Source organism: Cinclus cinclus, chromosome Z, assembly GCF_963662255.1.
Source record: "Cinclus cinclus chromosome Z, bCinCin1.1, whole genome shotgun sequence".
NCBI lineage: Eukaryota > Metazoa > Chordata > Aves > Passeriformes > Cinclidae > Cinclus > Cinclus cinclus.
This window is the reverse complement of record NC_085084.1, coordinates 38777184-38801832: the sequence shown is the minus strand read 5'-3', so window position 1 is coordinate 38801832 and position 24649 is coordinate 38777184. Positions and strand designations below refer to the sequence as shown.

The following is a 24649-nucleotide window of genomic DNA, read 5'->3' as shown; positions in this document are numbered from 1 at the left end:
TGCCAAAGACCAGATATTTTATATAGGTATTATGTTTGTTGAACACATTTCTCATACTGATTTGTAGCTGCAAGGGTTCAACAGATCTATAAACTAAACAGTAATGCCTTGAATAAGCCAGCTATAAGAATTCAGTTTGACAATTAGATGTGAAAAGCTTATTTTAGTGATTAGAGCAGTATCATCCAACAATTTGGTGGCAAAAAACCAATGAATCAGAACTGTCTGATTTAGGGTCCTTGATTTATGGATCAGCATTCTCTTTCCAAAAGCTCCCAGCTGTCTTGTAAAACACAGGATACACAGACTAGGACAGTCACCTCTACTATATCTGGTACAGTCTGGGGCAAGATAGCACTTGAGGGAATGTTTTACTGTCTGTTTACTAAGTATGCTGAAAGAGGCAAAAATGATGACTGAAAAATCATAAAACTAGTAGCCACTATCATTTGAGGGTTGTGTAGCCCTAAACAGGTACTTTGTGTCATAGCCCTGATCTTGTGTGTCAAGTAAAAAATTGCAGGCACTGCCAGTGCCAGTGATACACACAGGGTTGGAACATAGACATCTCTCTTCCTTCAGCTCAGGAAATAACTAAAAAAGAGAAGACACTTGTGCAGAAGGAGGGAGAAAATTTACTGATGGGAGGCCTCTAACTAAATTCTAAATCTTTACCTTTTGATTTTGAAAGTGTTCTAATGGATCACAGTCCTTCATTTGTGATTTTTAGAGGAAAAAAATATGATATTCAACATAATCTGCCTTCTTCACATGCAGACCCGTTATTTATAGCCCTATTTGTCTCATTACTCATAGCAGTAGGGAAAGGTTCTTTGAGTTTCATGACTCAGTCCCCTCAGCTGCTATTTCCAGCAGCATTTCTCAAGAAAACCAGTATCCTTCAAGTTCCCCTGTTGCCCAACTTTCAGTCCAGCTTCTTATGCTCCTCAGATTTTTGGGCTTCATAGCATTCTCAGCAGTCCACTGGCCCAGTATCAACCAGTAGCACTTCATTCTGTCACTCTTCCCTAGTTTCTCCCTATATCTTTTACCTTCTGAATCCCTTCCTGCCTCTGTAACCCTTCATCACTGTCAGTAAGAGTTGTCTCATTCACATCATCCCAGCCACCCCTCCCAAATATTGTATGCAATCTCCATCTCTCACTTCTTCCTGTGGAAGTCACTTAAACAGTTACTTAAAGTCCACAAGATGTGGTGAAAGGATAAATCAGTCCATTACTGTAATTTACTGAAGTGTTAGCACATCTGGACTCATTCACAGTACACAAGCTTGCTCTCAAAGTTGGATGAGAATGTTCATCAGAGCAGAAGCGAAGTATACAAGTTCTTGTCAGAACTTGTGTGGACACTAAAATTCAGATGTTGGACTAAAATAAATAAAATCTGCAGAAATCAAGTTCTTGCTGTCACCACAAGGAGATGTGCTGCCAATCACTGTTGTCTAGATGGCCCAATAAAAAATTATACTGTCATTCCTATTAAGAAAAGTAATGCTAGCATTGAAAGGTGACAAGAACTGGTGGGCATTAGGTTTGTTATTAGTTTGAGTGAATTCACTCAATGCAAACTGAAGTTGGATACCAGGTGTCTTTTGTTATGATGTAGAGTTTTAGTGTGGGATAATACCAGAGACCTTAAAAATATGTGCACAGGCTAAAAACAGAGGCCACAAGACTATAAACACCTCACTAGCAGTCAGCTTCTGGTTCTTGAGGACTTATAATCTTAAGTGCTGAGAACACTGCTTTAGACGTAACATGGAGGACAAGGAAGCAATCAAACAAGTGTGTGTAGTTTATGCATTGTTTATGAATAAGACAAATAAATTATGTAGCCATGGGAAGTTAACACCCCCAGAATTGCAGAGTATATCACCCAAGGAAAGGAGACCAGAGAATTAAAATTCACTGACAAACTCAAGCAATTTTGAAATGTTCTAAATATTGATACTTGAAAAGAATTGCTGCTGGCAAATGGTTGTCATCACTGGATCATCATGGAATTTTCTTCCTTAAAACTATGTCAAAGCTGCAAGCACATAATCTGTTTCAAGGAACAAGGGTCTTCAAATGTCTTTTATCATGCCAGTCAAGTTTTAGGGCTGTATAGGAGTCTGTGTCTGAGTGCATAAACTACATGCACTTGTTGTCTCAAGCTCTGTAATTCCTGAATAAAACATTACTGCACATAAATTCAATTTTGCCTAGTGTGGTAACTATCAGTGTGACAACCATCACACTGACCAGCCCTGAAATGGTCAAGCAATTGCACTAAGCAATGATTGTAGATCCCTCGCAGCTGGAAGCATTCCACTGTATTCTATGTATGCTTCTCATTATTGTCCATAAATACATCCATTAAATCCTCAGTGTGAGTTGGCTCTCCCACAGAAATAAAAGACAATCCTGCAACAGAACTAGGGTTTTAGACATCACACAGGAACACAGAGTTTCACAGAATGCCATGTTGGAATTGCTGTGGCCAGATCTTCATTAGGAAGTGTTAGGGAGTGCAAAACTGCATGGGTTAGAATAGTTCACCGTTTCTGTACTATTATTATTTGTTTCTTACTTTTGTGCTTTACATTAGAAATATATATGTGTGTGTGTGTGTGTGAGTGTGTGTGTGTGTGTGTGTGTGTGTGTGTGTATCACTGCATATCATCTTACCTTCAATGCTATTGCTTTAATACTGAATAATTAAAAGCACAGGGGCTCAATCTTCTGTCATTTTCAGGTTATAATATGCAAAATATTATTTTGTAATTTCAAAATTATTCCAGAAGTTAACAGCTTCTGTTCTGGAGGCATTTTTTTCCTGCTTCTTCACCTGATGATTGAACAAGGAACTTGCCCCAGGAAAGAAGGGTGTGTCTGTTCTGTGGAGCTGGTGGTAAATGTTTGTGCAGGAAGAACCTAGAGCACCTAAGGAGCTACAAGAACAAGCTTGGCTTTTGGCCTCAAGCCATGTAGTTTAGTTGGAGAAATGTCTCATGGGGTAGGTGGTATACTAATGAGCAAACTAAAATTCAGTGAGACGTAGCATACGTATCACTAATACCTGCAGTATAGTTTGAACCTTCTGTATTTTCTCTGGAAAATTTTCATTAAAAAAACATTAAGCATGTATTACCCATTGCAAAAATGAAACCTTTGTTACAGGGACTGTATTTTACTCAGACCTATTTCTGTAACATTGTTCAGCACCCCTAAAAAAGCTACACCTGCATTTGTATCCACCTGTGACTGTAGTCAATGCAATTGACCAGAAATGGTTAGTATGAGTTCTGTTGTCAATAAACTTTCTTCTCTATGAGACAGCCTCAGGCAACTGAACTGTTTCTAGAGAACTGGCTGGCTTTATACAGATACAAATATTTTATACAGTCTGCAATTCTTGGTCTACACAAAGAAAAAAAATATATATTTATACACTGTTCTCAACCATGATTTACAAAGTATAAAAGACAGCATTCTTTATGAGAGCCGCTGGCATACTGCAGTATATTGCTCATCAAGGCTATTTCTGCTTTGAAATTAAGGCAATTTCTTAGCTGTCTCTCATGTTCGACTACACATCTTGGAGTCTGCTGATGGAGTTCAATCAGTCACTGCAGTCTGTCAGAAGAATGCAGTTCTCCTTGGGGAACAGTCAGTACCAGAAAAAATAATTACTGTGCTGTAACTGTGGTATTCACAATGTGTGTCAATGAGGCCTTGGGACACAACTCAGCTTCATAACCCTCACCAAAACAAAATAAATCAGATAAAACAAACAAACAGCAGGCATGTACCATAAAATTGTAACAATTGAAATTACTGATTTTCAGTTCCATTAAAACCGTCACAGATAGGCCCAGAATGTCACAAGTGTACCTGCATGTCAGTCAGAGAAGGATTTTGGAGTAAAATAATCTCAGATGTGGCCTTAGCCATTGTTTCACATTTTACAATTTATTTCCATGTATCATGGAGAGATTTGTCGGAACCAAGTCTTTACAGCTCCTGAAAGAAGAATGTGTGGTGTGGGTCGGTCTCTCCTGCCTTGCCTGCAAGTGAGAGGCCAAGAGGAGATGGCCTTGAGACAGGGGAGATTAAGATTAGATACCAGGAAAAAAAAAAGTCACTGTCAGGGTGGTTAGGTGCTGGAATACTTCTCCCTGGGAGGTGGTGGAGTCACCATCCCTGGAAGTTTTTCAGGGTCTCTCAGGTAGAGCACCGAGTTCGTACGGGCTTCCCGGCAAGCCGCTGCTGAGGGGGGGCTGCCCCGCTCCCGGCGGGCACCGCTCCGCGGCGGGCGGAGGACGCAAAGCCCTGAGGGCGCGATTCCGCGGCGCCCCCTGCCGGCCCGGGGATGGCCCCGGCGGAGGGAGTCCGCGCCCGCCGGCGGCGCCGATTGGCTGCGGCTGGGAGGAGGCGCGGCCGAGCCGGGAGCGGCGGCGCCGATTGGCTGCGGCTGGGAGGAGGCGCGGCCGAGCCGGGAGCGGCGGCGCCGATTGGCTGCGGCTGGGAGGAGGCGCGGCGGGGCCGGGAGCGGCGGCGCAGTCGCGGGCGGGTCTTGGGCCTTGCACCATCTCGACATGGCCCGCGAGTTCGAGCTGTGCCCCGGGCGGCGCATCGGTGGCGACCAGCCCTGCTTCATCATCGCCGAGATCGGGCAGAACCACCAGGGCGACCTGGACATCGCCAAGCGCATGATCCGTATGGCCAAGGTGCGCGCGGGGGGAGGCGGGGAGCGAGATTGCCGGGGCGCGGCGGGGAGACGTGCGTGAGGGCTTGTTCCAAACACAGATTGTTTGCAGGGAGACCTTTGCGTTTGACTTTGATGAAGGGTCTGGAGCGCTTGCCCTGTAAGAAGCAGCTGAAGGAGCTGTGTTTGTTCGGCCTGGAGTAAAGGAGGCTCAGGGGTGACATTATCACCGTCTACATCTGCTTGAGAGGAGCTTGTAGCCAGGGGTGATTGGCCTCTTGTACGAGACAGCTAGTGAGAGGGTGAGAGGACATGCATGGCCTCAAGCTGTGCCAGGAGAGGTTAAGGCTGGACACCAAGAAGAATTTCTTCACAAGACGTCGGAATGGGCTACCTAGGGAGGTGGTGAAGTCGCTGACCCTGGAGGTGTTCAAGGAAGGACTGGACGTGGCACTTTGTGCCATGGTCTGTTTGACAAGATGGGACTCCACCATCCAGAGGTCTTTTCCAGCTAATTCATTCTTGTGATCTTGTGTTATGGCTGCAGCCCCACAGGTGGGGTATGAGCTCACAGGGAATTTAGGAAGCATAAGGAAGCTGCCCAACCATCTCTAATGAACTTCCAGTTTTATTTGATTGGCATCAGGGCTTTATTGCAGTAAAGCTTGTGTCATCCAGTAAGACAGACAGGCTGCTTTCAAATTTGATATTTGACCCTTTCAGTCCTTTCAAATTTGATCCTTTCGATAGAAAAACTGCACATGATCACAGCATGGAGCATGGTGCAATCAATTCTGTAACTGGGGGGTAAGTAGAGACTGCTCTAATGAGGATATGTCTTCTCTGTGTGACTTCAGATTCCTGGAGGTGTTCAAGAGGTTTCTGGTGCTGGTGATATGATCTACGGATAACCAGTGATGCTGGGGGGACAGTTGGATGGATGATCTTAAAAGTTTCTTCCAGCTTTGATGATTCTATGAATTTCAGATTCATACTCCTTGTTCCACAGAATCCTGTGTCCTTTTTTAATGTAAAATTACCAGTGACAGCTGATCTGGGAAAAACACCACAGAAGTCAACTCTGAATAAGCAGATGCATAGCTAAACAGTTTTGTAAGTTTAATATGACTTCTCTCAAGTGCTGCTCTACTAAGTGTATCAGAACTTAGAAATAGAAGGGTTCATGTGTGTGTAGGTCCACAGTCACTGTGTTCTTGACCATTTCTGTGATTGCTGTGATGATAACATGAAAGCTCCACAATAGATGAGCGCATGAGTTAGTCACTCCTTGCGTTCATAGTTAGGATGAGTGCACTTCCACTCAGTGTGCATCACCTTGTTTTGCAGGACTGCGGAGCAGACTGTGCTAAGTTCCAGAAGAGTGAACTGGAGTACAAATTCAACAAGAAAGCATTAGAAAGGCCATACACCTCTAAACACTCCTGGGGAAAGACCTATGGAGAACACAAGCGCCACTTGGAGTTCAGTCATGACCAATATAGAGAGCTAAAGAAGTATGCAGAGGAGATTGGCATTTTCTTCACAGCTTCTGGTATGGATGAGGTATGTAAACCATACTGAAATGACAAGGGGGATTATGGCTGTTGTGTTTGTTGTGTATTACTTAGGTGTGATAGTCCTTACATAAAAAGAGTATGTGGACAACCATTTTCTAACTGAGAGACCCCTTCCTAAACAATTGAGGCTTTGAGAGTGTAGATCAAGATAGCAATCAGACTGCTCTCCAGTGTTGTCTGGTATGTTGGTTTCAAGCATATCAAACTTCCTTCTGTACTTAAACCAGATTACTTTCTTGATCTAATCCCTATTATTTTTCTCTTTTTTTTTTCCTCCTTCCTTGTTGTTTACTAGTCCCCTCTGGTGTTTCTAAGCAGCAGAAGTGTTTATGTCCCTATTTCTTTTCCTAATCTCATGGAGGGACTCAGCACCTTGGCCTGTTACTTACTGCTGGATCATTTAGTGATTTTTGCCAGTGGGCTCTTGAGCAGTTGGTCACCAGCCTCACAACTCCACAAAGCTCCTGCTGTTGCTTTGTAGGTATTGCATGTTGCTTGCCTCAGAATGTTGGTAGAGTATTAACAAATGCAACATACAGTTGAAATGTGTGAGCTGTAAAGGTCAGGTAACAGTTGGACTTCAGTGTAGATGAGAGATCTATACCGTTGAGGTAAGATTTTCTTTCTGGCCTAGAAAATAAAGAGAACCAAACTAAAAGACACCCTACCAGAAGTAAGCTAGCCACTCTTGCGTATGGCCAGCAGAGCAATGTCCCCAGCTTTCTGCAAGTAGTTATATCCAGGATAGGACAAGGTTGTGATTTACTTAGTATTTTGAGGCAATTTATTCAGTGTTTCACTCTTGCAATCAGAGACAATACTGATATGTCAGTATTGTTTGTATTTGTTATAATTTGTTCTCCCTCTTCATCTGATGATAGACAAATATGTTTTGTGTATATGGCAATAGTTCAGTGCCAAGAATTTAGGAATAGATCTGTGAAAAGAGTTTGGTGGTATTTCTTCTGTTGTTAGCTTCACATCTAGAAGACCTGCTGAACAACATGCACTCCTTTAAGAAAGGAGTAGATAAACCCAGGAGTCTTGGACTTCTGTATCTGGGATCTTAAAGACCCACGTGCCTTTGGGGAGAAAAAAATCCCCACCTTCCTTCTTTGATGTTAAAACATCTGGTTTCTAAAGGCTATAGTGCAACACAGAACAGCTTTTATAGGCAGCAGGTAAGATCACTTTCTGCCACTAGGATCCCTCTTTTTCTCTGCTGTGCTCCTTTATGTGTGGCTTCATCAGCTAATTAACAGAACTGATACATAATTGTGCCTTCTATTGGAGCAGTAATTACGTTACACAGCTCCTAAGATTTCTGGCAGCATTCCTACAAGACATGGGTTTGGAACTTAAGGAAAGTATTTTATCAATTGACAAAAAAACTCTGAGAATACATTACCTTCTGAAAGTTTTTATACATTAACTTCTGTAAATTTAACAAAATCTCCCGAAGTCCAGTTGTATCAAAGAGGTTAAATTGTGTGTTTAACTATATGAGGAAATTGTTGAAGTGGTGTGTGAAATAAATACAAAGGCTGTGAATAACTTCTTTATCTATTCTGTTGCAGTCTGTACTGGAGACAAAGCAGGATCTCATTGAACCACTCCCTTTAATGTAATTCCTGTTATTTGAAATTACTTCCTGGTTCTTAAATCTCTTAAAAGAAGAGCTGCTGATTTTCAAGAGATACTTACCTAATGAAGAGTGGCCTTAGATACAGGGTCTACCTGTCATATTTTTTGCCATCTCCTGAGATAAGATTTGTTTTAATATTGAACACTTATTGTTCAGATACACAATGCATCTGAATAAATTATATTAAATAGCAAGTAGAGAGATGTAATAATTGCAGGAACAAGGAGTTGAATCTCCAGCATACTGATGATAGAAAAATTGGACCAAATAAGACATGATTATCTTTGTGGGTGTTTGCATTCTTTCTCTAGCGCTAAGTAAATTTAACTGCAGCAAGGAAAGACCTGAAGAAATTAAAAGTGTTTGTGGGAGGTTGACAGGGGGCAAAGGTAACTATTTCATTATTTTCCCCAGAGCTGAATGGAGGATTTAAATACCTCTTGCCTGCGGTAGATTTGGAATTTAAATTTTCTTCCAATAAAGTACTAACTTTTAAAAGGCGACTTACTCATGTAGTACCCAGTTTCGGAAAGCCTCTAATAATTATTGAATTCATGTTTTTATACAGAGTATGATTGGCATTTAAATAAATAGTTCTACAATCTATGCTTTGGTGTATTTTTTTTGTCCAGTATTTCTCCTGAAAGCAGATTCATTTTGGATTTCCCTTTTTGGGCATTCTTGGGGGTTTTTCCTGGTGCTTATTTAATATGCTCACACAAGTTTTCAGTATGATGAAACTATTGTACTACCTGTAGTTTTAAACACTCTGTGGCTTAATATTTCTGACCTGCAGGTTGTGTGGCAGGAAAACTGTGAGCGTGCTTGTAGCACATTACTTCTTCAATAGGCAGACTTCCATCTGCAGGTAGTTGCTCTCTCCAGTAGTGTTTAAAAAAAGAGAGAAAAAAGCAAGAATGCTGCAGTACGCCAGTTCATCTTTAAGCTGAGGTGGAGCTCACTTGTACTGAGCAGCAGAATGTACAGCTGGTGTGACCAGAGAGAGACTGGTGGGAGATGAGAGAGTGCATTGAGACAGTGATCCCAGTCAAAAATCTGCACTAAATAGAAATATGAAAGAAGGCATCATAACTGTACTCCACCTGGAGGGAAATCAGAAACTCCTGTTGTCAGGATAGCAAATGTTACTTCAGGAGCAGTGATTTTTGAGGAGATGTCTGTAATACTGACCTGTTAAAATAAGCTTTGGGTTTGCTGTGTTAAAAGGTTGGTTATTTCCACACAGTAGTTTTTTATCCCTTGGTCCAGCTGTGGAGTGTTAAAACACAGTGTTTTCTTTTCCTTGTAGATGGCTGTGGAATTTCTGCATGAACTGGATGTTCCATTTTTCAAAGTAGGATCAGGAGATACAAATAATTTTCCATATTTGGAAAAGACTGCAAAGAAAGGTAAGCATTTTCTTTAAGCCATCTTGGTGAACATCACAAATTCTCAGTAGCTCAGTTATTAGATTTTTCCTCCTGTTGATTTGGGAAAAAAGCAGAAGTTTCTTTAAAAGAAACTCACCCTGAAACTTTGAAAAAAAAATGTTTTGCCCAGCATTCTTTTCTGGTTTTACTGAATTAATTTACTTAAAGAATTTAATTTAATCTTGGGTAGCTTTCTTCTAGACCTAGGACAAAACTTGTGCATGTTTTCTAATGGCTAGGTCGCCCAATGGTGATTTCCAGCGGGATGCAGTCAATGAATACAATGCATCAGGTTTATCAGATTGTGAAGCCCATCAATCCAAACTTCTGCTTCCTGCAGTGCACCAGTGCATACCCCCTTCAGCCAGAGGATGTTAATCTCCGTGTCATATCGGTCAGTGAGTAACCTGGAGCGTGCTGTGGGTGGGGTAGCACAGAAGGGCTGTGTCCTTTTTCTGAGATACACTTCCAGGTCTTAAAGTGTGCTGGAATTCGCTTCTAAGAAGTTACAGGATGTGTCATGTTCCTCTAATTCACAGTGCAAGCACTGAAGTAAAAAGATCCACAGGGTCCTTTTTTAGCAGAACTCATCTTTGAGGAATTTGATAAAGGATGTTGCTGGAGTATTCACAGTTCAGCAGAGGGAAACATGGTTAACAGCTTAACTTTGTGGTTTATAGTGCTCAGAAAAATCATGTACACTGTTATCATTAAGAATGTGGTTGTAATGAGAGTGTAATTCTAAGTAGGGAGCTAGACCAGAAGCTTCGTTAGAAAAGCTTCATGTGACTGTTAGAGCAATGAAGACCATAGTTTCCATAGTTTCCTTAATTTAAAATATTACTTGGATACGCCAAATGGTGATGTAAGAAAGTTTTCCCAAACTGGCCAGTGTTCAAGCATTACCTTAGGTCTATGCACACATAGTATATTATTTTTAATAGAATGACAGATCGTTGCATTTAAGTGCCTTTAGGATTTGGTGACTCTTCTCTATGTATGGATTAAAAGATTGCTTCAGATTTTAAATCAAATATTGAAGGAACCTCTTTTGGAGGCAGATTAAGTTTAACCAATCCACTGGGTTCTTGGATGAAAATAGGATACTGTTACACTGATACAGGCTTTGAAGGCCTTGAATAGTGGAACTGAATTAAAAGGAGGTATGTAAGTTGTAGAAGAGAACATGCTTTCTTTTTCTTGTCAGTATTGATAATGGTAGTCAAATTTGGAATGTGGTGATTGGTAATGCATTGTGACTTGTTGAATTTAAAAAGTTGTGTTCTCTGCATAACTGCTTGTTTTATGGCACAGTATTTGCCCACTGCAGTTATCACTGTTAAATTTGCTTTGTCTTTGGAACTGCTACCTTGGTAATTCAGACCAACTCTGTCGTGATTCAAGGCATATCAGTCAGCTTTTCCTGATATTCCCATTGGCTATTCGGGGCATGAAACTGGCATAGCCATTTCAGTGGCAGCTGTTGCTATGGGTGCTAAAGTACTGGAACGCCATGTGACTCTCGACAAAACATGGAAAGGAAGTGACCACCAAGCATCTCTGGAGCCAAATGAACTGGCGGAGTTAGTGAAAGCCATCCGTACTGTGGAGAAAGCAATGGGTTCTCCAATCAAACAGCTCTTGCCTTGTGAAATGGCTTGCAATGAAAAGGTAACTTTTGATTTTGGTCTCTGTAAACCTGCAGCTAATTTAGACCTATAGCTAATAACTTTATATTCATAAAAAAGCTTCTCAGTTGTTTCTTGCAGTAGTGTTTCTTCCTCTGCACTTAAAAAATTTCACACTGCATAATGTTGGCAGTTTTGATTATAATAGCATTCTGTGTTTATCAACCAGTAGTTAACGAAGTTGAGTAGCATCATGGAATAATTTAGATTATTCTAAATGGGATTATTTAGATGGGAAAACACCCATGAGGTCATTCATTCCTACCTAACACTGCCAAGTCAAATGTATGTTCCTAAGTGCCATGTCTACACATTTTAAATAACTTTGGGGATCATGACCCAACTGCTTCCATGTTCCAGACTGTATGAGTACTTGATAACCCTTTTAGAGAAGAAATTTTTCCTAATACCCAGTTTAACCCTTCTCTGGCACAGCTTGAGGCCATTTCCTCTCATTCTGTCAGTTGCTGCCTGCAGAAAATGACCAACCCTCACCTGCCTACAGCCACCTTTCAGGCAGTTGTAGAAGGTGATAAGGTCACCCCTGAGCCTCCTCTTTTTCCAGGTTAAACAACCCCAGCTCCCTCAGCCACTCCTCACAGGACTTGTGCTCCCCACCCTCCACCAGTTTCGTGGCCTTTCTCTGTCCCTTCTACTCCAGTACTTCAGTGTCCTTCTTGTAGTCAGGCCCTGAACTGGACACAGGACTCAAGGTCTGGCTCACCAGTGCCAGGTACTTGGCAATAGTAATAGGAGTAGTATGATTGTAAATGAGCTGCTTTTGCACTAGTTAAAATGCCAGTCATTCTAATCGTATTCCCTCCATAGAGATTTTGAAAAATTCCAGTGAGCCACTGCCCAGTTTCAGAAAACATCTGCATTTTCCTGGCAGCCTGGTTATAGTGAAAGTAACCATTGTTAGTTAATCTTCATTTGGAGATATAATGGAGATATAATAATAATGGAGAAGGCAGTTCTACACAACCTGTTCTCAAATAACCGTAGAATATTTTTTATCCTGTTTTGTAATACTAAGCTAGCAATGTATTTAACATAAACATTGTGGTTTTTTTTCCTTCTTCCCCTGTAGCTGGGAAAGTCGGTAGTGGCAAAAGTGGCAATTCCTGAAGGTGCAATATTGACACTTGACATGCTGACGGTGAAAGTGGGAGAGCCGAAGGGATTTCCCCCAGAATCCATCTTTGATTTGGTGGGCCAGAAGGTTAAAAAAAATATTGAAGAAGATGAAACCATCACTGAGCAAGTAGTGGAAAATCATGTAAAAAAAGTGAAGTGCTAAACTGAAGCACTCCATTCCATATTTCTCAATGTACTACCACACAAAGTGTTTGAGAATAGCAGCATGGTAGATTAGAAGAAAGGGGTGTAATTATGAGGGTACAAACAGGTTAGAATTTTCAGGTTCTCATTAGCATGAAGTTTCAGAAGCAAGGGGATATAAATTATGAAGATTTTATTAGAAACTGTATAGCATTGTGCCTAGGAAATACCATAATCCTTTCTTCTCCATTCCACTTGAGCTAGATTAATTTGGAGCTTTGCCAAATATAAGACCACAGTCTGCTGCTTTCCATCTTCCCTTTTCTGTTAAGAGTACAGTAAATTGTGAGAATTCTGTCTGCACTCTGAGTTGTTCTAGCCCTCTATCTTTTGATATTCCTCTCTTTTCTGCCATTTGCCTCACCCCCGTGACAGCATTACTCTGGTTGAATACAGACATGTGCAGGTTTACATAAACTGAACAGAGAACTGCAAATGCAACCTGGACGGATCATTTTTTTAAAGATAAATGTCTTAAAAGTGTCATAAAGCAGTGGTTCGCAGGAATATGTATTCTGTGGAAAAATGGGCTTCTTGAGAAAGCTAAGTTCTCAAGGGACAGTAGCAGGAAATGAAGCATATGGGACATTTAGAAAGGTCCCATTTAAGGGACAAGAGAGTTGTTTGTGAACTGAGAGGCTAAAAGGCCAGGCAGAGAGACTGAGCAGGGAAGAAAAGCACATCTGAGATGAATCAGTGGAAATAAACCTATGCTTCAGAAATTGTGAAAAGCATCTGTTGTGAGTTGAGTGAAGTCTGGAATATTAAGTCCATTCTGCAGAGCATTTGGATGCCTCTGTTTGGACCTAGGGGGCAACTTCACAGGTAGGAAGCCAAATACTGGTGAAGCTTTAGCAGCTTTTTTTTTTCTGTACTAACCAGCAAATTCTGTACATTGGGGTTTTTCTCTCAACACTGGTATGAGATGACTGAGGCTGACTGCCTGACTACATCACACCATTGTGCTTCAGCATGATGGTCAGTACACCTTCTGTGCTCTGCTTTTGCATCCTAGTTTCTCACCTTTCACGTGAGAAATGCAATCCCATTCCTATCATGTGCTGCTTTTCCCTTTGACCAGAAGGGAGCTATATAGCAGCAGCTGCAAACCAGGCATTCTTCAATTACCTTGCTTAGCACACAACTTCTTTGCAATAATTCATCTACTTTTTTTCTGTGGTGGAATCATTTACTAGTGATGGTTACTTGGAACTTGCTACCTTTTGGTCATGAGTTGGTGAAGTATCTTGAATATGGTGGTGAGTGGTTTTGTACCTATAAACTGTTTACTTGCAAAATGTTTACCCTTGTGCAATTCTGAGGAACCTATATTCATCTCTTTATATGGGGAAACAGAGGTTGAGTCATATACTTGACCATATGTGAGCTGTGACTGATGCAATATGCTTGCCTTACATTAAAAAACTACTCAATTGTTAAAAGGTTTTTTTATTATTATTTCAAATTTGAAAAATAAATTTAGCTTATAAACTAGTCTCTTGATTGTGCATTTCACCCTGTGGTCAGACCTTGGCTTTGCTAGCTCTGGTGATGCAGGGCCTTTAATATTTGAACATTGTAACATTACCTGACCAGTTTCAAGTAGCAGTGGTTTTTCACTCTTAACTGGGCTGGTCCCGGAGATTGCTGTAAGCAAAGGCTCCGGAAATTTCCAGGACTTTAATTTGTGTGGGTGCAGAACTTTAACTCGTGGGAGCAGAATTATCCATATACAGAAACTTGAAAGTTGTGTGCGTCCCCCTAGTTTTATGTTGACATTGCAAATTTGACATGAGGATAAGTGGGCTACAAATGCACCTGTGGCCTGATGTTTTTATTGTATTTGCAAGCCCTGCAGACATTTCATCCTCTGTTAGGGGCTGTGCACAGCTTTTTCCCATGCTTCCACTCAGAAGACTAGGGCTACCCAGAAGTTCAATTCAGAGTTTCTATCATGTGTAAGACCAGCTAATGACTATTAAACGTGTCCACAGAAGCCCCAAGTTCAGAAGAGATCTTTCCAAGAGTCAGTGCCAGTCTTTGATTTTTCCAAGACGACACTTACATATGAGCTAATTCACTTGTTGTATTTATTATCCAAATCTGACCTTGTCAATAATAACAATATACCATATATAAACTTGAAGTTTAAACCAAACTAGACCTGTTGCCATACATAATTGCAGCCTCTCCAGGCCACAATAAGGAGAGGGAGTTAATTAAAAAAAAAAAAAATAAACAACAAAAAAAAAAAAGAAATAAACAAAAAAAAACAGAAAGTCAACATCCAGCTTTCAGTCTGAGTTGTAAGATGTTTCTTCCAACATGTCTTTTTCTGTTTTGCAAATTGAAAAATACTACATACAGCACTTCAGGTGGTATAGCAACGCCATTTATAAGTCAAATCATCTTTCCCCCATTGAAAAATATATATACATTAAAAAATACAGTTGGTTTTCTTGAACCTACTGTTACAAGTTGAAAAAAGTAAATTAATAGTACATATGGCACTCTGAATGGTCCATCAACATCATTTATAAGTGCCAGATCACCTTCCCTCATTGAAAAAAACCCCAAAAACATTAAAAATCACAGTTGGTTTTCCTGAACTTGTGTTACCTTCTAAAAGCATCATAATTACAGCTTTGACACAAACAGAGATTAATTAATGTAGATAATTGCTGAAGAGACATTAATAGAAGAAGCGTGAAATAGTAGGCTTTATTTTGCTTTGTTTCTTATGTTAGTTTGCATGTTCTAATGGACCCTTCCCAGAGTCTCAGAGCTGGATAAACTGGTTCTGTGAACTTGCAGCGGAAGGTGTGCAAATGAGCCATGCCATTGCTAACATTGTAGAATGAAAGGATTCCTGCTTCATAATCTAGAAAAATGCCAATGCAGTCAGGATCATCTTCTATCAGGATGGGGATTCTCTCTCCCTTGTGAAATGCCCAGTATTCAAAATCAAACTTCTTAAGGCACCAAGATGCTCTGTTCCAGCCCAGTCGACAGGCTTCAGAGTCTCCTTTCCTGCCAATGGTAGGGTAGGCTGCGCCAATCCACCATCCTGCTCCAGCATGAAGCAAATCAACTTCCCAGTAATGGCTCCCAGAAAGGAATGCATCTCTGCTTAGCACTTGCCATAATTTATCAAATCTCTGGGGACTACAGGGGTAAAATATTTTCCTCCAGCTACAGCTTACTTCAAGACGGTCATCAGACAATTTCAGCCGTGGGTGAATGCTGTCATATTCCCAGGTTGGTGATCTTGCATCTGCAGTCAAAGCCATAAACATAGTTGTTACATTTCTCTTGACCCTTGGAAGAAGTCCAAGTTATAAAATGCCTGCAGAGGAGCCCACAGTTGGCAGTGCCTTGGGACAGTCAGAAAGCCTGCAGTCCCAAGAGCACAGTGAAAAGGCATGCCAAGGGGATCACAGCAGGGTAGTAACATTGCTGCCTCCACACCTTTCATCTGGACCAACCATGGTGATAGGAACCTCAGCCACAGCACCAAGGTTGCTTTATGCTTAGGGTTAGGGCTCAGCCAGAAAGCCCACAGGTCCAAGGACACTGGGTCTGGAAAAGGCATTCCAGTCAGAGCAAGGCAGGGCCCCAACATTGATGACTCTGTGTTAGGTAGGGATGGGGTTCAGCCAGTCAGAGAGTCTACAGCTACAGGGACATTGGGGCTGGAAAATGTATGCCAATTGCATAAAGCAGTGAACCAACATTGCTGTTCCCCCACCTTTCTAATCAACATTGCTGTCCCCACACCTTTCTAACCTAGGCCACCAATCTGATGGGCACCTCGGCCACAGCACCAAGCTGCCATTTGGGTTAAGGTGGGGGTTCAGAGAGCCACAGAGCCTACAGCTCCAGAGACACTGGGACTGTACAGGATGTGCCAAGGGAATCACAGCAGGCCACCAACACTGACTCCACACATTTCTAATCTGGGTCACTCGTAGTGGTGGGATAAGGAGAAGCCATATACAGAGAGTTAAGGTCCCTTGGTCTATTCTGCCTGTAGGAGACTGAGGGGAGACCTCATTGCAGTTTTCAATTTCCTTGTGAGGGGAGGAGGAAGGGCAGGCACTTATCTCTTGTCTGTGGTGTCAGTGATAGGACCCAAGGGAATGGCCTAACGTTCTGTCAAGGTTTAGGTTGGATATAGGAAAAGGTTCTCCAGAAGGTGGTTGATCACTGGAACAGGCTCTCCAGAGAAGTGGTCACAGCACCAACCTGACAGAGCTCAAGAAGTGTTTGGATAGCACTCTCAGACACATGATCCTGTGCAGGCCCAGGAGCTGGACCCTAGTAATTTCTGTGGCTCTGTTCCAGCTTAGGAGATTCTGGGACTCTAGGATAATTATACTTACGTTTTAAGAAAAGAAACCGATCAATAGGAGTCATGGTTTTCAGCATTGTCCCAGGCTCCTTCTTTGCAGTGGGATTAAGGCTACTGAAAACATCTGGGCAAAGATGAAAAGGGACAATTTAGGGAGTCTGCCAGTTCTTCAACTATCATTTTCCAACTTCATGGACAAGCTATGTTACTTTTTCTGTGGATGGGCTACTCACTCTGCATGCTTTCAGCATTATGCTCTTCGGATAACATGGAGATGCTGGACTAGTGTTGCCAAGGAAATTCAAAATTGAAAAATCGCACCTGATTCCTTAAAAAGTAGCCCCTATCAAATGAAAATAGGCAGCTGAAGATAGCTGCAGGTGCTTGCTGAAGAGCACCTCCACAATGCTTTCTAGCAATCCTACACACATCCTGCCACTGCAGCAGCCTTTCAAATCAGGTCTGACCATTTGTCCCAGCAACCTGCTTCTGCCTTTTCTTTGGCAATTCTCTGATAATGGATTAAAAGGCAGCTGGGTGAAATGTGATGGCCAGTGTTGCCTCCTCACTCAGAGCAGCAGGATTTCCCCATGGTTATTTAGGCTTTGTGGTTCTGTGTCCCATTAGGAAAAACTCCTCACCTAAATTATGCCAAAGGTAATTTAAAGATGAAATAACAGCTCAAAGACAAAAGGACTTCTAGATAAAACATGTTAGCTCAGCTCTACAGTACCAAAATCATCGATTTTTTTCAGACTCAGGTAGATCACCAGATAGATCAATTAGAAAAAGCTTTCAAATTTTAGAGGTACCCAATGCCAGAGCACTTACACACAACTGGAAGTAGCTGAGAGAATAAATACATTCTGTAGGTGTGATGGACTACATTAAATTGTATTAAAATACCTGATAGAACGGGGGGAAAAAAAAAGCAGCAGACAAATCAAAGACAAATAATTTTCAGAGTTGGAAGAGAAACTTATAGTCCTAAATCACTACTGCTATAGCAGCATTACACCCATGCTGTCAGAAAACAGTACCCGTGCCTGAAACACTGTGGTTTTTTTTCAGATGATATGGTAAAAAGTCCTGTTCTTACTTAAATAGTGTATTTGCAAAGAGAGCAGAAGAAAGCAAAACTTGGAGCACACTCCCAGGTACCTTCTTTAAGCCGGGCTTCCAGTGGTTTCTCTAGAATGGACTGAAGAACTCTGATGATGTGTTTATAATGGTTAAGTAAGTGCTCAAATGAGAGAGGTATTGGATGCCACTCTTCTAACAAGTGCCTGGATTCCTCAATTTCCTTCTCAACTTCTGTGTACTTCTGAGGGAAGAAAGCAAAATGCTACAATTAGAGACTGTGACATGAACAGACCCTCCCAGCTGCCATACACCACTGAACAAGGACAGATCCATCACTGGGTAAACCTAAGGGCCATAACAGGCAAGCTTTGCTGAGCTCAGCCTGCCTTTTAGCTCATTAGCCTACGCATTACCTCCTCCTGCCAGTGCAGCCAGTGGCCACCCCAGAAAAGGAGAACCCAACAGCCTTGGTTAAAAGAGATCCCTCCAGAATGGAAATGAGTTTAGCCTGTCCAGGACCCTTTGTGGGATATCCCATCAATGGCAAAATCAAACCATTAATCTGAAGAATAAAATCCAACCTCCCCACAAGAAAATCTCCACAAAACCATGAAGAGCAGCTCCTGTGTGTGTAGCTATCACACACAGCAGAATGCCAGGGCCATATCACAGCAATGGTAACTCAAGTCTGACACATTACAAGGACACAAAAATGCACCAGAGGTATCATCCTGTAAGAAATGGCATCTTTTGGGTGGTGTCAGGGCATAAGCACATGGGAACACACACTCTTCCCAAGGAAGGTGAAGATCATTAGGAGAAAGAAACTGATGTCTGTGTGTGGGCAAAAAGAAAAGCATTTCCCCCTCCAGTGAAGTTATGGCTATTGCTTATGGTGATTAGGATTTCTTTCAGTTAAGGAAATTACATATTTTAACTTCTCTCCTGAAGTTTCCTGAGGGCTGCCTTTACTCAGATCTTTATATTACACTGGACAATGAAAGATTTGATACATTCGTCTTCAAGATTAAGAGACATCTTTTCCATCTATGCTTAAAATTAACACAAATTTCATACAGACCTGAAATTAATGCCGTGGCAGGAACATCTAATAGCTCAAAAATCAGGAACTAAATTTGTTCACCAAAACACCAACAACAAAGCAAATTTGAAAGCAGTTAGAAAGATGCTGCTTACATACTGAAGGATCTATTGAAGACATCACTAGAGAAATTTCCCAAGGACTGTCAGGGTAAGAGGTAGAAAGAGACCATACAATACCACCTCCAGCAAATGAATAGGATCATTGTCCCGTTGTATTTGTCTGATTCGATGTGTGAATGTCTCTAGGGCTGCAAGCTGTTCTTGACAGGACATCAAATGCTCATCATGTGCTCCCAGGGCTTGCTGAGTCTTTTCATCAATGAAGTTTTTTGCCAAACTCTCTTCTTCCCGAAGAAGTAACTGAAGCTCAGTCATTTTTTCTGACAGCTGCCGTTTGATCATATCAACATGTGCCTATGGATGAAGCAGAAGAATATCTTCCCCCTGCTCAACAGACCATAAACATTTCAGACACTTTTCTTTCAGGCTTTCAGTGCTAAGTTTTGGTTGAATTTTACTGATTTTCTCAATTTCTTCAGAAACATCTCTCTACCCCTTAAGGGAGGGAAGACATGATCTACCTGCTGATGTCTGGTGGGAGAAGATTGAGGAAAGATTCCAAGATGCCTATTTATGGAGAAAAATCTGTTTTCAGCTGGAATTAACAGGGTATCAATTGAAACAAGGAGCAGACCTTGTCCTTCAATAGCAAGTGTTTGAGTGATTTTAAACCAAGGTAGAGACAAGCAGCTGGTAGGAAGAGAAAGCCTCCAAAACAAGGGGACATCAGACCAAGTCTCTAAAGCCCCTTCAAGCTCTTACTGACATTTCTGTAACACAGCTGCTTAGAGATGCTCCTTAGAGCAGAAGTCATTTCATGCTGTGTAAATGAGGTGCAGCTTAGCATACATTCCCATTCCTAAGAATCAACAGAACTGTTCTGGTGTTTACTCAGCTCTGAATCCAGAAAATTCAATAATGCAGTTCAGTGCAATGCAAGATATGCAAGTGAAGCCAGAATAACATAGGCAGCTACCTACTATTCCTCTGCACAAAAATTTCACCATTGGTCTTCCAGAGATGTTCATCTGATCAAGGAATGAGGACCAGGTCTTTGGAGACTATCCCTCTTTCCTGTCTTTGAGAGTGTAAGACATTGTGATGGATACAGAGAACACACTCTTCTCCTGAGAAGCAGTAGGTGGCTTGGTCTTTGAATAGCTACAGAGAAAACAAAATGTCTCCCCTTGGAAAATGACCATCCAGCGGAGAATGAAACCACACTTTACCTTCACATCATTTACAGCTTGCTCTATGCTCCTTTTGTTACCAGCTTCTTGCTCTTTTCTCTCTTCTAGATTCTTCAAGTGCAATGTCATGAGTTCCTATACAACAATGAAACAAAATAACACTGTTTCACAACACCATCTGTAAAATACAGGAACAACTATCCAGCTTGATTTCCATATAGGGGTTTACTGAAATATTCAGTTTCAGAATCACAGAATATTTTGAATTGGTAGGTACAACTCCTAAATGAATGGCCTTTTATGAAGCTTATTAAGGCCAGTATATTGAAGAACCATAAGGATTTCAGCATTTCACCCAGTGGTTATATTTGTAAGGTTTGGACAGCTTAATTTAATTAGCACCACCTTCTTAAGGCACAGGGAAACCCAGAATGAAAAAAACATTTTCATCTTTAAGTCTATGGTGCTGCATATTTCCAGACTACATGCTAATGCATTTAGCATCTGAAGGGCAGTTAAGTACTTTTATTTAGAGGGTAAGTGGAAGGCTCAATCTAGAATCAAAATCCAGTGAATGTTCAGAATGCTTCCGAATGTAAAAATGACCAATCAGATACCCCACTATCACCACAGTGATCCTGTAGTCTGAATGTCTGCAACAGCTAATAGTGTCAGGAATAATAGTGGCAATCAATCACAGTATCTGTGACACTTGTGGTGTGCCCAGCACAGCATAACCTGTGTCCTATTTATGTCTTGCCCCAGTTTCTCACCTGCAGTCCCTGAAATTGGCTGCCCTCTGCCCAGCAGGTTGAACGGTCTTGGTGTGCCTGGTAATGCGTTTTTGTCATTAGTAACGTGAAGGATACAGTTAATGCTGCCCCACGCTCTCAGGGCACTGATGCTAAAACAGGCCCTCAGTAAATATCGGGTGAGCTAGCGCCAGGTGTACACCACTAGAGGATTCATGACTTCTACCAGATACCAGCCTTCCTTAGTTTATTTTGCAGCGAGACCTCATTCCCTTCCTCAGAGACTGACAAAGACCACAGAGAAAAATCCAGTCTTCCCTCTTTGCTAGTAAAACGCATCACTTTGTGCACTCAGAGCAGTGACCATACTCAAATCCTTATGTCAATCCTAAACATTTCTGGTTAAACATTACTTTCTTTACAGAGATACATGAAAGAGCTGCTCTCTACAGATTGAAGACCGTGCCAGCAATCCATGTCATTCACCCCGAGGAATCGACTCCAAAAACCTTCCTTAAGAGATTGCCTGGGTGCTTTAACTCATTCAAGTGAAAACACTGTAAAAGCAAGGATTTATTTCTGAGATGACACTCTGAGCTCCAGTCAGGTTCACAGGACACATATCAAGTGCAAACAATGCTGATCCCATGTGCTGAATTCAGGAGCACAGGGAGCATCCTTTTTGATGATTTGAAACAATCTCAGATCCAGGGATGAAGCTGCTGATGGACCTTGCAGCTTGGTTCTCATCTCTTCTTAGCACTCACAGCTAGGGTTTGTTGAAAGAGCTGTGGAAGATAATCAGTGCAAGAAATGCTGCCTGGCTGATGTCATGCCATGAGGGCTGTACTGAATAACTGCTCACAACAAACAAAATCACTAGCCAAAATACCATCTCTTAGGCTAATACTATTGATTGTTTGTGCCTAAAATCTCTGCAGCCCCTAAGCCAGTAGATGTCAGCAGATACCTCCTAGGGACAGAGGGTCACATGGGAGTACAAGTTTCTTCCCCGTTCACTTCCTGATTTGGCACAGAGACAAGTCTTTATCGACAGCAAGTGCTTCCCTCTGTCCACCAGAGCCCCAGGGAAGCAGCACAGTTTGTAGATTTGTGCACTTCGCTTTGCCTCAGATCAGGCTGACATTGCACAATACGTGCATCATCCACGCGTTGCTGCCCTGCTGTGAAGGGAACACAAACACTACATTGAGTTCCCTCCCACCTGCAAGAGGGATGAAAGCATACCAGCCAGCAGGTGCAGTGCTGTGCTTTGCTTGGTCGTCTTAAATGGTTTTTTATCTCTGTGCTGCTGTTTGTGGCAACCTAAGTGCACGGCCTTCAGTCCTTGTAATGCTCTCTAGCATGAAGTGCAATAAAATGCTCCAAGGGTTTATCATGACTTGTGTACCAGCTCACAGTCTGTGTGAACTTCCAAGCAGGAAGTTCTGTAGGAACTGTTTCATCCTACTGTTTTATGTAGGAAACCTCCCAATAACACTGCTCCAAAATGTCATACAAGGAGTGGGAAGAAACTTTCTGAAATTATAGAGGGAAAAAAAAAAAAGAAATAAAAAAAAGAAAGAAAAGATGCTTCTGAACATCAGACCTCTGTGTTACAGTATTTTGAGTCTCTCAAGCTTAGCATCACAGCATGCAGGCCTCAGCAAATTTCCTGGCAGGCTCTGCAAGCAAAACAAAGCACAAGCAGAAGTGTTGGCAAGCTTGCAGAGCTTCCTGAAGATATTTGGTGGCCAGCTACACTGGATGAAGGAAAAAATCTTAGGGAAGAACCCCTGGGCTGTCTGTGGCTGGGATGGAGTTAATTTTCCTCATAGCAGCTGGTGTGGTGCTGTGTTTCAGATGTGACTATACTGTGAGTACACAAAAAACTAGGAGGGGACACAAGCAGGAGATTACCCCTGCTAATCAAAAAGGTAATCTGTACCATATAACATCATGTTCAGCAAACTGGAAGTGGGATGTTTAGGTGGGTCAGCTATCTTTTGCTCAGGGGTTGTCTGGTGAGTGTCTGCCTTAGCATCACTTGTGGTTTTTTTGTTTTTTTTTCTCTTTCCTCCACTTCTTTGTCTATTAAACTTATTTTTATCTCAACCCATGAATTTTCTTGGTTTTAGTGTTCCTCTTCTCCTGTCCCACAAGGAAGAGGAATAAGCAGGCAGCTGTGTTGTGCTTAGCTGCCTACTAGGGTTAACCCACAACATCCCAGAGGAGTTATCAAAGAACTGTGCATGGGCAGTCACTGTGATCTAGCCAGCTACAATGCTGGGAGCCAGGGGGGTAAACAGAAATTACCTTTCCCCTTCCCCTGGGGCATCTGTGTTTCGGTCAAAGGTTCTTCCAGCCTGGCAATAAAAACAGCACACTCCTCTGATTCCACATAAAAGGTCTGAGGATAAAATGCTGCTGCATGTGACCTAACAGTCAAAGTCACTTCCTCCTTTATTTATACACCTGTTTTGTGAACGCTTGGGTGTGACTGATTAACTCTTTCCTTTTTGTACACAAACCATATCCTTGTGCAGCGGCATCAGGCTGACCCTGTCTTTACGGGGTCTACAAAGCACTTGTTGAAGTACAGAAAGTACAGAAACTTTGTTCTGCGGGTCAACATAGCCTACAAACCTTGAACTCCACGAAGCATTCATAAGGCAAGCAAATCAAGCCTTAGCACCGTGGCACTGCAGTAAAACTCACGAGATGCCACCATCGCACCCTAGCCAAAGGAAACCCAGCGACACGAGCTTCAGAAGCGAGGGGATGTCCGGCAAGCCGTGCGATCAAGGCAGGTCTTGGCTCAGCTCCCCCGGCAGAGCGGCACCGGGAACTCCCTCACTCCCTCCTTCACTCACTCAATCCCTCACTCACTCCCTCAGTCCCTCACTCCCTCAGTCCCTCACTCCCTCAATCCCTCACTCCCTCACTCACCTGCGTGCGGCGCACGGCGTGCGGCAGGAGGCAGGCGCGGTGTCCGCGGTGCGCGCCCAGGGCCGGGCACAGAGCGCACACGCAGCACCCGCAGTCCTCGCAGAACAGCTCCAGCGGCCTCCCGGCATGGACACCGCACAGCCGCGACCCCGGCTCCCCCTGCGCCATGCCGGAGGCGGCCGGGAGCCTGGGGAACAGGAGGATGCGCGGCCGGCAGGTGCAGGAAGAGGCGGACACGGGGCAGGCGGGGCAAGGAGAGGCGGACGCGGGGCCGGAGTGCGGAGCGTGTGCGCAGCGGTGCCGCACTTCGGGCAGGCGAGCCGTGCCCGTGCCCGTGCCCGTGGGTGTCTTTCAGGGTATGTTTTGTCACTTTGTATTTTTCAGTCAGAATTTTGTGCTCTGAAAGTTCTCATTTATAGAAATCGAAATACTCATGCCCTTACAGAGTTTGCACAATTTCATTGGCCATAACTCTTACCTACATTCAACCAAATTCATACTCGTTTTCTAATATGTTTTGTTATTCCTGTGAATAAAAGCAATACAGATTATTCACACACACACACACACACACACACACACACACGTACATACACAAGATGTGAAAAAAATATACTTAAAACCCAAGCATTTTGGTGGAACCTGTGGGAGTCAGAATATGTATTAGTACATAATTATATGCAGCACTGAGGAGCAAGAGCAGTCCTGTTGTAATCAGGCAGAATTTTATGCCTGCAAAAGAGCTGCTGACATAAGCAGCTATTTAGAA

At 42.4% G+C, this 24649-nt stretch overlaps 2 protein-coding genes across 2 annotated transcripts; one reads left to right on the top strand and one right to left on the bottom strand.

Annotated features, from left to right (window-relative positions):
- The first annotated feature begins 4583 nt into the window (after nucleotides 1-4583).
- Nucleotides 4584-13811, top strand: NANS (N-acetylneuraminate synthase). The gene is made up of 6 exons (XM_062512885.1): nucleotides 4584-4732; nucleotides 6058-6273; nucleotides 9242-9341; nucleotides 9602-9756; nucleotides 10767-11033; nucleotides 12141-13811. Exons 1-6 carry the CDS (start codon nucleotides 4601-4603, stop codon nucleotides 12348-12350), a joined length of 1080 nt encoding a protein of 359 aa, XP_062368869.1. The 5' UTR covers nucleotides 4584-4600; the 3' UTR covers nucleotides 12351-13811.
- A 1318-nt stretch (nucleotides 13812-15129) lies between these two features.
- Nucleotides 15130-24048, bottom strand: TRIM14 (tripartite motif containing 14). The gene is made up of 6 exons (XM_062513544.1): nucleotides 23881-24048; nucleotides 20219-20314; nucleotides 19110-19343; nucleotides 17904-18066; nucleotides 16774-16866; nucleotides 15130-15665 (listed from the first exon to the last, which is right to left on the bottom strand). The coding sequence occupies exons 1-6, from the start codon at nucleotides 24046-24048 to the stop codon at nucleotides 15130-15132; spliced, it is 1290 nt and encodes a 429-aa protein (XP_062369528.1).
- Between the last annotated feature and the right edge of the window lie 601 nt (nucleotides 24049-24649).

Coding starts and splice junctions, on each gene's coding strand:
- NANS (XM_062512885.1), top strand. CDS start 4,601: ATGGCCCGCGAGTTCGAGCTGTGCCCCGGGCGGCGCATCGGTGGCGAC. Junction 4,733..6,057: donor GCATGATCCGTATGGCCAAG/GTGCGCGCGGGG, acceptor CTTGTTTTGCAG/GACTGCGGAGCAGACTGTGC. Junction 9,342..9,601: donor GGAAAAGACTGCAAAGAAAG/GTAAGCATTTTC, acceptor TCTAATGGCTAG/GTCGCCCAATGGTGATTTCC.
- TRIM14 (XM_062513544.1), bottom strand. CDS start 24,048: ATGGCGCAGGGGGAGCCGGGGTCGCGGCTGTGCGGTGTCCATGCCGGG. Junction 20,315..23,880: donor ACGCCGTGCGCCGCACGCAG/GTGAGTGAGGGA, acceptor ATTGTTGTATAG/GAACTCATGACATTGCACTT. Junction 15,666..16,773: donor TCGGTTTCTTTTCTTAAAAC/GTAAGTATAATT, acceptor CTTTGACTGCAG/ATGCAAGATCACCAACCTGG.